Below are 13,861 nucleotides of genomic sequence, written 5' to 3'. Positions count from 1 at the left end.
TTCAAAGGCTGTAGTAAGCCCTTCCTAGCCTTTGCCATTGTGTCTCTAGGCGGTCATGACCCAGGATTGGCTCTTTAGTGTACGCTCGGTAGAAGCAAATATGTCTATCATATTGGGAGCCAGTATCACTTACCGGGCATGGATGTAGGGCTCAGAAAACCTGCATTCTAGTTCTGGACCTGTCAGTGGCCTGCTGGGTGACTGTGGACCCCTTCTGTGTGCTTCTGGTTTTGGGAATAAAGACGCTGACCTTCTCTGTAACCCACTGTAAGAGCTGTGTATGAACCTGCTGCCTAAATAATCACAAGGAACTGTTTCTGTGTGTTTCCCAGTCTAGTCCCTCACCCTCCACATACAGTTTTCAGTTCCTAGATAACTGCTGGGCACTTTCTTTCTGTGCTGCTGGAAAAATCAGTCCTACTCATTTAGGTAAGCGTTCTCCTTGCTAATTGCTTCCGTAAATAGCCAGTATGGTGTCAGTTTGGGACTTAGCCCTGCATGAGAGGCAGGTGAACCTCCCCTTTCGGGAGACTACCCCTGCAGGTGCACCTCTTTCACCCGAAGCCCCGCCCCCTTCAGCCAGAAGAGCCCTGAGCTGCTCCTGCGGCTGGAGGAGCCCTGGGCTGCCCACCCCAGCCAGCTCCCCCAGAGCTGAGCTGGCCGCAGTGCCACCCCAGGCTGCTGGCTCAACCCCCTGGGCCAGCCCGAGTGCCGCCCTGTGGTAGCCATGGCTGCCAGCAGGCCCAAGCTCCAGGCTGCAGGCTGGAGTTGAGCTCCCACCTGCTTAAGGGTAGAGGGCGAGGCCTCAGGGTAGAACATGGGCAGGGCCACGGCCTGGGTCAGGGGAGGCTTAGTCTGCCCTGCCCTTTGATATCCACCGCAAATGTAGTCCTGTTCTTTCTTTGGCTGATCCCTATAAATCTGTCTATTTCAGCTTATGTAAAAAACCACTCTCTACCCAAGAGAGGTCCTATTCATCAGTGCATTCAATCTGAAATTCTGTGAATTTGGAAAGGGTGCTAGGTGTCACACACAGGAGGTTGATAGTCATCAGTATGGCTGTTAGGTGGTGGTCTGTTTACTGCTCTGCTAATGTGTTCCATATAGCTTTGTAAATTCAACATCAGACACTTGATTCATGGGGGTGTTAAACACACAGATTTTTTTTCCAGAAGTCTGTAAGTGCCTACATGTGGTTTTTCTCATACTCCTCTATGTGGGATTTAAGACAACACATACATTGCCAGCATCTGCTTTTCAATATGGAATTGGTTTCCTTCTTCCTTGTTTGGGGATCTCAGTGTGAATGCTGCTGGCTGCCCTTCCTGCATAAGGCCTGCACCTGGACCTTCAGACGATGCCTCTACTTGACAGCACAGATGGTTGAATAACATCCAAGTACTTGAAAACTGGTGAATGGAGACCAGTATTCGATGGCTGTTTGCTTCTGCCTTCCCAGGGCCAGAAAAGGTCATTCCCGCTAATTTCCTTCCAAGTTTATGATCCACAGATAGTCTGGGCATTAATTTTTCAAATTAGTTTACTAACCTCCTAAACCTATGCAGACCAACTTTATATTGTGAAGCAGGCATTTCAACTCCTGCTTTTATTATGTTTGGGTCAGCCGTCAAGACAACCTTGCTCACTTTATGTCCAATAGAGAACATTTCTATTACACCAATTTATAACATTTTAAGGCTTCCTCTTGCTCCCTACAGAATTTTGCTTTGTGCTCTCTAAGATGTTCAGCCCAAATTCAAATACTATCCATTATCATTTAAACTTTTTTAATCCCCTCAGGGAGCTGTGCAAATGCTCTTCAGAATGCCTTGGGGCAATATTAGTTACTGGGATACATTGGTGGTTCAGCAGCTCTTGTCCAGCCTGACATACTCACTACACCTAACACTTGTGTCATAATCTGTATCTAAAAGGTGGTATAGAAGACACTGTAAAACTAATTACTCACTGATCATTAATATTCTTGCATGATGTATGTTCAGGCTGTGTACAAAGAGTTATGGACATAGGCTAGAATTATATTCTTAAAATGTGTTTGGCAAGCAATGCATAAACACAGCATGCCCTAGACAAAGGAATATGCCATTTTGTGATCAGTCTGGTCCTCAGGCAAGGATAATGAAGGTCCATTTATGTTTGTAAAAGGTAAACAACTCTATCAAGCTAAGACGTGGGGGAGGAGACAGCATCTACACCCCAGCAGGAAAAAGAAGCGTGGTCTGTGTTTTACTTTTCAGAGCATACATCGCAAAGGTTTACTAGTCTGTAAAGATGGGGAGCTGGAGCTCTACTGATAAGCAATTACATTAACTGATTATGGGCAATATTACTGTACTATCAAAGTGTATCAGGAAAGGGCTTGTCTGAAAGCTGACACTGATAATTAATATCATTGTGAAGTGTCTATATTAGCGGAATAGGAGGAAATACAGATATTCAAAGATATTATGCTTTAAAAGTCTGTGACCAAACACAGGGAAAAATAGGTTCCCGCCCAGACTGGAGGGAAGGCAGCTATATATCTGTCTCCAATGAGATTAAGCAAGGCGTGACCAAAAACAATGGAAGCGCCATTGACATATGAATCATCAGGGGTCTGGGTAGGCCACAGGAAGGGAAGAACAGCACACAAACACTGAGTTTGGGAAGCTATATGGCGAGGAAAGAAGCCATCTTGGCAACCATCACTGTCCAGACACAAGGGGCCAGAGGTCTTGCAAGGTGAGAAAGCTGGGTCCTTCAGCCAAGAGGGCTGAAATCTCTGGGAATGGAAGGTTGGCAAAAGACTGTCGCTTGTTAATTTAGGTCTTTGCCATTAGAAAGCATATTTTTACTTTTGATGGTTTACAATCCTTCTAACTTTATTCCTTCTACTTGGTATCCCCTAACCTATGTCCTTTTGTTAATAAACATGTTTTATTTTTCCAATAAACCAATTTAGTCCTGTACTTAAAGGGAAGGGTGTATTTCCACCAGCTAAGCTAATAACCAGTGATGTGCTTTTGTCTCCTTACAGGGGTGAACACACAGTATTATTCCACTGAGTGTCTAAGGAGAGGGCTGGACACTTCAGGGCAGATGGTTTGGGGGACATTTGGGACTGATGTGTGTGTTGGGGTCACCTTGCCAGGTGAATCAGACTGTGGCTGGGGGGTGCCAACCCGGCTGTTGGAAACAGAGCTGCTTAACCCACAGACGCTCAGTGCAGGCTTATCCACTGGCTGAGCATGTCCAGAAAAGAGAAGCACAGCAGCAGAGCCTTTGGGATGCATAGGATCCAGGGAAGGCAGTGACACAACCCCTCATTGGTCTAGCTCAGCGGTTTGCAACCCAGTTAACACAGAGCTGCAGCCCAGCTCAGTTGTGTGCTAAAGGGCAATCCACAGGCCAGGGTCCGCAGCAGCCATGTGGTGAAGGTCTGTGACTGCTGGCCAGCCCTGTGGGGTCTGGGATAGCCGCACAGTGGGGGACCGGGGCAACTGCACAGTCCCTGCAGCCCAGGTAACACACTGTGGGCCACATATGTGGCCCACAATGTGCCATAAGTTGAGAACCACTGGTCTAGCTTGCACTCCAGAATATAACAGCCAACTGGCATTTGCTTAAACATGTAATGCAGAGGATATTTTGGCTTCTGAGAGCTTAGCAGCCACCTTTCCAATAGTTTACATTGTGTAGCATTGCCTTATCAATGCACATCTGCACTTTAACTGCCTTTTTAATTCCACCCATGGCATTTACCCAAGTTTTTTACACTTTCAATTGCTCCCAGCTTTTCATATGTTCAAACTCTGTTTTTATTTCCTCCATTAAGGTCAATGGAATTTCTCTCATTGAATGTATCACTGAAGTTGTTTTGTGATTTGCAGTCTCCTTCCAGATACTACAGCCCTTGGGAGACAGATGGAATTCTACGTACTGTCTGTTGCCTCTGGTTCATAGTGAGCCATTTTCAGCAAATGTGTTTTTACCTAACTTCCTGGCTAGGCTGGTTTTCTGTCCTAACACAGGTGATGAATTTGCATTTATTGTATTGAGTTTTAAAGCAAACAGTAAGAGTTCCATATTCCCTTAGCTACTGCACTGTAACACTGTATTACTCTCCAGTGTGAAAGTTTAAAGTCATTGTGCCCACCAAATAATCAAGGTTATTGCTTTGCTGTTCTCCCAGTGAACAGACGCTCTGGGCTCTAACTCTGTGACACACCTTAGCAAAATGTTTTTTCTGTTCCACGTCTTCAGCCACACCTAGTGTAGATGGATCTTTGTCTGTCAGAAACACTTCTATTTCCACGTTGATGTTATTTCAGTTTCCTTCATTTCTAACTCTCTCTTTTAGAGAAGGTGGCACATGGACTAGCTGCTTCCTCTGTCCCAAGTCACTTGGGTAAGTCTACGCAGCCCACAGTAGCAAGTCTCCCAGCCTGGGTTAATAGACTAGGGCTTGCAGAGCTCGTGCTAGTGCTCTAACAATAGCTACGTAGACCAGTGGTTCCCAAACTTGTTCCGCCGCCTGTGCAGGGAAAGCCCCTGGCGGGCCAGGCCAGTTTGTTTACCTGCCATGTCCGCAGTTTCATAGAAACATAGAATATCAGGGTTGGAAGGGACCTCAGGAGGTCATCTAGTCCAACCCCCTGCTCAAAGCAGAATCAATTCCCAACTAAATCATCCCAGCCAGGGCTTTGTCAAGCCTGACCTTAAAAACCTCTAAGGAAGGAGATTCCACCACCTCCCTAGGTAACCCACTCCAGTGCTTCACCACCTCCTAATGAAAAAGTTTTTCCTAATATCCAAGCTAGACCTCCCCCACTGCAGCTTGAGACCATTACTCCTTGTTCTGTCATCTGCCACCACTGAGAACAGTCTAGATCCATCCTCTTTGGAACCCCCTTTCAGGTAGTTGAAAGCAGCTATCAAATCCCCCCCTCATTATTCTCTTCTGCAGACTAAACAATCCCAGTTCCCTCAGCCTCTCCTCATAAGTCATGTGCTCCAGCCCCCTAATCATTTTTGTTGCCCTCCATTGGACTCTTTCCAATTTTTCCACATTCTTCTTGTAATGTGGGGCTCAAAACTGGACACAGTACTCCAGATGAGGCCTCACCAATGTCAAATAGAGGGGAATGATCACGTCCCCCGATCTGCTGGCAATACCCCTACTTATACAGCCCCAAATGCCGTTAGCCTTCTTGGCAACAAGGGCACACTGTTGACTCATATCCAGCTTCTCATCCACTGTAACCCCTAGGTCCTTTTCTGCAGAACTGCTTCCTAGCCATTCGGTCCCTAGTCTGCAACAGTGAATGGGATTCTTCTGTCCTAAGTGCAGGATTCTGCACTTGTCCTTGTTGAACCTCATCAGGTTTCTTTTGGCCCAATCCTCTAATTTGTCCAGGTCCCTCTGTATTCTATCCCTACCCTCCAGCGTATCTACCACTCCTCCCGGTTTAGTGTTGTCTGCAAACTTGCTGAGAATGCAGTCCACGTCATCCTCCAGATCATTAATGAAGATATTGAACAAAAACGGCCCCAGGACCGACCCTTAGGGCACTCCGCTTGAAACCGGCTGCCAACTAGACATGGAGCCATTGATCACTACCTGTTGAGCCCGATGATCTAACCAGCTTTCTATCCACCTTATAGTCCATTCATCCAGCCCATACTTCTTTAACTTGACGGCAAGAATACTGTGGGAGACCGTATCAAAAGCTTTGCTAAAGTCAAGAAATAACACATCCACTGCTTTCCCCTCATCCACAGACCCGATTATCTCCTCATAGAAGGCAATTAGGCTAGTCAGACATGACTTGCCCTTGGTGAAGCCATGCTGACTGTTCCTGATCACTTTCCTCTCCTCTAAGTGCTTCGGAATTGATTCCTTGAGGACCTGTTCCATGATTTTTCCAGAGACTGAGGTGAGGCTGACTGGCCTGTAGTTCCCCGGATCCTCCTCCTTCCCAGTGGCCGTGGTTCGCATCTCCAGGCCAATGGGAGCTGCTGGAAGTGGCACGGGCCGAGGGATGTGCTGGCTGCCGATTCCAGCATCTCCCATTGGCCTGGAGAGGCGAACTGCAGCCACTGGGAGCCGCGATCGGCTGAACCTGTGGACGCGGCAGGTAAACAAACCAGCCTGGCCCGCCAGGGGCTTTCCCTGCACAAGTAGCGGAACAAGTTTGGGAACCACTGATGTAGACTATACTAAGATTATCTCTGCAGTCCATCACTTTGAGCAAGTCACCCCTCCTTTTCAATCCCTTCCTCGCTCCTTTCAGTGTCTTGTACTCACTCATCTTCACACATCTGCTCCTCCCCCTTCTCTCTTGATTTTCATTGTCCCCGCCTCCTCTGCTTTGCCAGTGATACCAGCCCTAAATGCCCATTTGGCTGCTTCTCCCACAAATGTGTGGTGCTTTCTTCCCCACTGCTCCATATGCATGGAACCAAGCCCCGTGCTCCTTCAAATCTCTCCTCACACTTTCTGCAGTGATGCCCTTAAGATGCTGACCCCAATGGTGGGGGTAGGTTGAATGGCTCTCAGGGAACACAGATTTCATTAGAATGAAGAAGAATGAAAGCCCTGGTGATGCAGAACCTAACTGGCCCATGGAACCCATGACCCTAGCTTCTCCCTCACACATTCACTTATGACTACTCTCTCACATAGTCACATTTTGAGAAGGTACAATCTTGTACTCAGCTTGGCCAGCCAGGCTGCTGAGTGGGGAAGAGGCTGATTGGCTACAGACTTTACCCATCCCATTGCTAAGAGGCCCAGATGGCGAATTCCATGAAGCCAGACATGGCTGCAAACACAACTCACGTTCCTCTAGGTCATTTTCTGACTCAGTGGACTTTGCCTTGTAATAAGTGATGCCTCGAATGATGGTGGGCTTGGAAGGAAGCCGGCTCCGCACATGCATCTTCCTCTGCAAGGGCTGTTTTGGTTTCATTGTCTCTGGAGCGGGGAGCAGCTGCTGCAAGGACTCAACAGAGTTGATTTGCTGCGAAGCCATCTCATCTTGCAGGAATCTTTCTTTGTATTTTTCCTTTATGAGATAAAAGAGGATGTTACATGATGGCACATTGCTGAGTGTGTTTAGCTGGGAAATGGAAGAGTGGATCTATACCATAGCTGGTCTGACTTGTTGCCCGTTAAGCAAGATACCTTGTCCTTGTTTAATTTGTCAGGGTCATCAGTGCTTCATTTTTTGCTAGTGGAAAGACTGTTGTGAATAGTAGGGGTTTATGTTGCATATGAGGTACAGTATGGGATGCAAGTGTGACAACAGGGACATACAGTTCCTATGATCTATTCTAAATGATATGTTGTACATACCAGGATGTTGATAGTGTATGTGCTGTTAGGGTGTTTGCAGGGGCTGGTGCTTAGTGTTAGTGTAATACATGGACTTAGTGCTTGTGATCATGTTTCCATCTAATGGCTCATACTAGCAAATATATTGGCTTCTACCACCTCACAGCTAAAGGAAACCTCCTTTTAGCTCAAGAGGCAGTGCCTGTATTCCAGGTGCTGAAAAGCTGTATATGAGGAATGATGTATGTCAACAGTTGTATTGTGTATGTGATGATGGAACTGTATATTGAGTGTGAGTATATATTACACATGGGGCATGTGCTAGGTGTGTAATCATAGACAGCTGGGCTGTATATGATGATGGTACAAGTATGTGTTGCAGATGAGGTTCCAGCACTCCACAGTGTACTTGAGTGTTAAATCCATTTACACATAGCAAAGGTAAAAATACTTAATGAGGAAAGGAGAATCTGAGCCTGTTGAATGCCTGGGGCAGCCTCCTCTGGGGAGCAAGGAGTTCCCAGGGGCTGGCTTTAGGAGGTGAGTTCATTTTCAAGCTGCAGGCTAATACCCATGATTTTCATCTCATTAAAAGGAAATGGAAAGAGAACCAGAACCACTGCAGCAATGGCTAGTTGGCTGAAAGGGTGGCTCCAGGGTTCCTTTAAACCCTGGCAGAAATTAACTACAAGAAAAGAAGAATTTTTGGAAGCAAGGTCACTCAGGGTAACATAAGTGCTGTGCTTTGCACTTCAGTATGGATGGGAATGGAATCTCTCCAGCATTCAACTGGCTGCTATTGAGATTAAGACACAAAAACTCCATTATGAAGCAGTCTGGGCGGTGTCGCATACAACAGGCCTGACACAAACCCACAAAAGCAAGGCAATGTAAAGCTAAGCCACCTAATCCTATGAACCCTTCAGCCCCAGAGACACAGCGTGCCATTATCCTAGACCACACACCACGACCTTCATTTCACTCCCTTTTACTCTTGGGGATATACCACTTTACCAGAGCATTTCCCCCCAACACCAGTAGTTGTGGGTGTTTGGTGAATTATTATGTGGTTGTGCTGGGAGAGGGCAGTTTGGTAAAGGGCTGTGTGGAGAAGGGCTGCGGGCAGCTGGGGCAGAGTTAAGGTTATGATCTGTGGTGCACAGCCCTTGTGGTAATAGCAAGGTGTGTGCCTGTGGTGGGAGGAGTGGAAGGTCAGGCGTGCCAGGTGGCTTAGCTTTTTATTGCCTTTTGTGGGTTTCTGTCAGGCACATTGTGTGCATTGCACCTTGCACTGCTTGACAGCCATTTGTATTAAATTCCTAGGCTTTTGCAATGCTTAGTGAAGGTGGGGCTGGTGAGGAGAGTGAGGGATGGACCTCGTGGGGGTAGAAGTGCTGCTGCTGATGGAGAATATTTTATATGTCAGCAGCTGTGCTTGAGCCCTTCTCTGCTGTATGGTAAAATCAGACATAGACGCTCCTGCGAGAGGAGGTTTTATGTGCATCCAGCCCCATCAGTCAGCATTGTGTGTGCCTGGTACCAATCAACCAGTTACACTTGTGTGCGCCCATAAAACCCTGACCCTTAGGGCACCTGCTCCTAAGCCCACTGAGCGCACCACTCAGGATGGAGTCACTGCTGGCACCGCCCCAATGCCTAGGGACAGCTTCCCTGCTTCACCTCTAAGGGCTTGTCTACACTGGCATTTTAGAGTGCTGCAACTTTTTCGCTCGGGGTGTGAAAAAAACCCACCCCCTTGAGCGCAGCAAGTTTCAGCACTGTAAAGCACCAGTGTAGACAGTGCACCAGCAGTGGGAGCCGTGCTCCCAGCACTGGTAGCTATGCCCCTCACGGAGCTGCGCCACGACCACATAAGGCACGTTAAACCACTGCCAGAGCAGCTGTCATAAACAGATAGTTAAGGGTTAATGTCTCTTTTACCTGTAAAGGGTTAAGAAGCTCAGTAAACCTGGCTGACACCTGACCAGAGGACCAATAAGGGGACAAGATACTTTCAAATCTCGGTGGAGGGAAGTCTTTTGTTTGTGCTCTTTGTTTGGGGGTTGTTCGCTCTTGGGACTAAGAGGGACCAGACATCAATCCAGGCTCTCCAAATCTTTCTGCATCAGTCTCTCATGTTTCAAACTTGTAAGTTATAGCCAGGCAAGGCGTGTTAGTCTTATTTTTGTTTTCTCAACTTGTAAATGTTCCTTTTTGCTGAGAGGATTTTACCTCTGTTTGCTGTAACTTTGAACCTAAGGCTTGAGGGGGTTCCTCTGGGCTATATGAATCTGATTACCCTATAAAGTATTTTCCATCCTGATTTTACAGAGATAATTTTCACCTTTCTTTCTTTAATTAAAAGCTTTCTTTTTAAGAACCTGATTGATTTTTTTCCTTGTGTTAAGATCCAAGGGGATTGGATCTGGACTCCCCAGGAATTGGTGGGGGAAGGGAGGGGGGATGGTTAAATTCTCCTTGTGTTAAGATCCAAGGGGTTGGATCAGTGTTCACCAGGAACTTGGTGAAAAAGCCTCTCAAGGCTGCCCAGGGAGGGGAAGGTTTTGGGGGGACAGAAAGTGATCCAGACACTGAAATTTCTGGATGGTGGCAGTGTTACCAGATCTAAGCTAGTAATTAAGCTTAGAAGTGTCCATGCAGGTCCCCACATCTGTACCCTAAAGTTCAGAGTGGGGGAGGAACCTGGACAGCAGCACTTTAGCATTGCCAGTGTAGAGTAGCCCTAAATCTACCTCTCCAGATCACCAAGTGCACAGCAGAGGCTGCAGCTGAGCACAAAGCTGGGAACCACCAAAACATTCAGAGCAAAATCCACCTCCTCTGGGGGCTGTGATAGTGGGGCCCATGATCATGGGGCCCAAGGCTGCCTTAGTCACAGACTGCAGCCTAAGCACACTACATGGTGTGAACATCACACACAAATGCCACAGCGCTTTGCCATGCTGGGCCTTCCTCAATAGGGAGACAAGGCTGCTCATTGGTGGAGTCCCCTAGCAATTCAACCTCATGGAGCAACTCAGCTTGGTCCATTCTTTGAAGCTAGAGCTCAGAGCCTCTACTTGGCCTTGTGGGGCTGCTCCCTGTCCCACGGCAACCCTGTCTCTGCCAGCAGCACCATAACAGAAAGGGGGAGATTCAGAGCCACACTGTTGGCTCCGGGCACATAGTGCACAGCATGGATCAGGCTGGGAATGCTAAATCAAAGGGGGCATGACAGCAACTAGGGATTGCACAGGGAAGCCCCAGTCATGCCCCTTTCCTCCCATGCTCTCTATGACCACTACAGAGTAGGGACAGGGTAGGAACTGCTATACCAATTTTGCACTGCCTCCTATGCTGGGCAGACCACACCAGCTTTGAGCCTGGCACTTTCCAGCACCAGGGGAGACTTGGTGCCCCCATCTCTTCCCTTTGAAATGAGCAAAATCAAACTGCAGTTTCTCTTAGAAACCCTAATAGCTGAAGCTGCGCTCTGTGCCCACTCAGCTGGGCAGCAGAGCTCTGCACAGCACAGGAGGTGGCGGTAGAGCCTGGCATAAGCTGGCAGGGGAGGATAGTTTCTCTGGATTGCACAGTGCCACGCTGTCCACACACTGCGTCCCCAAGCCCGGTAATCACAGGCTCTGCCTCACTGCAGCACAGACATTCCCAGAGAATTCGACCCGCCTCAAATTGCTGCTCCATACTGCAAAGTGACATCATGATTTCCAGACACCAACCCTGCCATCCATCTCTGACCTCAAACCAACATCCCTTGGGAGGGGCACGGAATGGGCCGGTCCTGCTTCTGCCTACACTCTGGGTTTGCTGGCTTGTGCTGACTTCAGGAGGATGGAGTCTGAGGAGCGGAAATCAAGTTTGCTGAGCAAGGAGAAAAAGCATTTCAAACTAGTTTGTCTTGTCGAAGTGGCCACTTGCCCAAGGGAAATGCCCTCATGAAGCCACTAATAGTCCACTGACCCCAACCCTGCTTTTTGTCGCACCCCCCACAGACCCAAACTCCACTCTTAGTGGGAACAGGATGGAGCGGAAATTCTCTGACAAAGGACAAACCCTGGAAGTGACCGCTCTCTGGGATGTCAGCAGCTACACCAGGACAGGCTGGATAGGCCCATGGGAAACAGGGAGTGGGGCAGGGAAGCAGGAGCACTAAGGGGGCAGGAAGCAGGCGCTGGAGGGGTTGTATGGGGAACAGGCAGTGGGCAGGAAGAAGACATTGGAACGGCTGTGGGGGGAGGGGCAGGAAACAGGCGCTGAAGGAGTTATGTGATGAGTGGGGGCACAGGAAGGAGGCGCTGGAGAGGTTGTATGGGGAGCAGGGAGAGGGCAGGAAGTAGGTGCTGCAGAGGTGTGGGGAGCGGGGAGGGGACAGGAAGCAGGCACTGAGGGGGTGGTGTCCGGAACAAGCAGTGGGCAGGAAACAGACATTGGAGGGGCTGGGTGGGGAGGGGTGGGAAGCAGGCATTGGATGGGTTGTGTGGGAAGCAGACAATAGAGTGATTGTGTGGAGAGTAGGGAGGGGGCAGGAAGCAGGCACTGGAGGGGTTCAGTGAGGAGCAGGATGGAGCAGGAAGCAGGCACTGGAGGGGTTGGGGGGGCAGTAAGGGGGTGGGAAGTAGTCGCTGGAGGATTCGTGTGGGGAGCCGGAAAGGGGTGGGAAGAAGGTGCTGGAAGAGTTATGGGAGTGGGGAGGGGGCAGGAAGGAGGCACTGGAGGAGTCATGTAGCGAGTGAGGAGGCGGCGCTGGAGGGGTTGTGTGGGGATCAGTTAGGGGACAAGAAGGAAGGGCTGGAAGGGGTAGTGTGGAGAGCAGGGAGGGACAGGAAGCAGGTGCTTGAGGGGTTGTGTGGGGGTGGGGAAGGGGCAGGAAGGAAGCACTGGAGGGGTTGTATGGGGATCAGTGAGGGGGTGGGAAGGAGAGGCTGGAGGGGTTGTGTGGGGATCAGTGAGGGGGCAGGAAGGAGAGATTGGAGGGGCTTTGTGGAGAGCAGCTAGGGGGTGGGAAGCAGGCTCTGGAGGGGTTGTGTGGAGAGCAGGGAGGGACAGGAAGCAGGCACTGGAGTGGTTGTGTGGGGAGTCGGGAGGGGCAGGAAGCAGGCGCTGGAGGGGATCTGTGGGGCGCACCAACTGGGCGGGAAGCACAGGCTGAAGTGGCTGTGTGGGGAGCAAGGTGGGGTGGGAAGCAGGTGCTGGAGGGGTTGTGTGGAGAGCAGGGAGAGGCAGAAAGAAGACATTGGAGGGGCTCTGCGGGGAGCAGCTAGGGGGTGAGAAACAGGCTCTGGAGAGGTTGTTGGGGAGCAGGGAGGGGCAGGAAGTGGGCACTGAAGGGGTTGTGTGGGGAGCGGGGATGGGGAAGTAACCAGGCGCTGTAAGGGTTGTGTGGGCAGCAGGGAGGGGCAGGAAAGAGACATTGGAGGGTCTCTGTGGGGAGCAGCTAGGGCAGGGGTTGGCAACCTTTCAGAAGTGGTGTGCCAAGTCTTCATTTATTCACTCTGATTTAAGGTTTCGCGTGCCAGTAATACATTTTAACGTTTTTAGAAGGTCTCTTTCTATAAGTCTATAATATATAACTAAACTATTGTTGTATGTAAAGTAAATAAGTTTTTAAAAATGTTTAAGAAGCTTTGTTTAAAATTAAATAAAAATGCAGAGCCCCCCGGAAAAGTGGCGAGGACCTGGGCAGTGTGAGTGCCACTGAAAATCAGCTCGCGTGCCGCCTTTGACACATGTGCCATAGGTTCCCTACTCCTGAGCTAGGGGGTGAGAAGCAAGCGCTGGAGGGGTTGTGTGGGGAACAGTAACGGGCAGGAAGCAAGCACTAAAGGGGCTGTGTGCAGAGCAGGGAGGGGGCAGGCAGCAGGCGCTGGAGGGGTTATGTTGGTAGCAGAGAAGGGTTTGGAAGCAGATGCTGGAGGCATAGGCGGCGAGTTATATGGGCCTGTGGTGCCCGTGCTCCACCAATATTCAAGAAGGTGGGCCCGGCTCCACCAATGTTTGGGCTTATATTTTCAGAGCCATTCCGTCCATAGGAAGGATCGGGGCAACCACCCGGGGAGACGCGAGGTCCAGGGTGGTCTCGGGGGTTAGCGGGGGGGCTGGTGCTGGCAGCAGCGAGTGTCCTGGTCCCAGCCCGCCCCATTCTGCTCCGCTGTGCCCCGCCTCTTTCCAGCTTTCACTCTCTCCCCTGAGTGACGCCGAGAGCTGGGGGGGCAGAGTGGAGCAGGGTGGGCTGGGACCAGTTCTGGGCACCACCAAAAATTATACAAACCTGGCGCCCATGAGGGGTTGTGTGGGGAGGGGGCAGGAAGAAGATGCTGGAGGGATTGTGGGGAGGGGCAGCAAGGGGCAGGAAGCAGGCGCTGGAGGGGTTGTGTGGGGAGCTGGCAGGCGAGGGAAGCAGGTGCTGTGAGGGTTGTGTGGGGACCAGGGAGGGGCAGGAACCATGCTGGGGAGAGGTTTGGTGGGGAGCAGGGAGGGCGCAGGAAGCAGGCGCTAGAGCACAGT

General features: G+C 49.9%; 1 protein-coding gene across 1 annotated transcript in view; it reads right to left on the bottom strand.

Annotated features, from left to right (window-relative positions):
- The window catches only part of OLFML2B (olfactomedin like 2B), a 136,741-nt gene that overhangs the window by 11,643 nt on the left and 111,237 nt on the right, over nt 1-13,861 (bottom strand). Inside the window, exon 5 of the mRNA XM_045026747.1 lies at nt 6,842-7,067. Coding sequence (XP_044882682.1) covers nt 6,842-7,067 — 226 coding nt within the window. The remainder of the gene's footprint in view (nt 1-6,841; nt 7,068-13,861) is intronic.

The sequence above is a fragment of the Mauremys mutica genome, chromosome 8, assembly GCF_020497125.1.
Source record: "Mauremys mutica isolate MM-2020 ecotype Southern chromosome 8, ASM2049712v1, whole genome shotgun sequence".
NCBI lineage: Eukaryota > Metazoa > Chordata > Testudines > Geoemydidae > Mauremys > Mauremys mutica.
The sequence above is the reverse complement of the archived record's forward strand: the minus strand, read 5'-3'. Positions and strand labels throughout refer to the sequence as shown.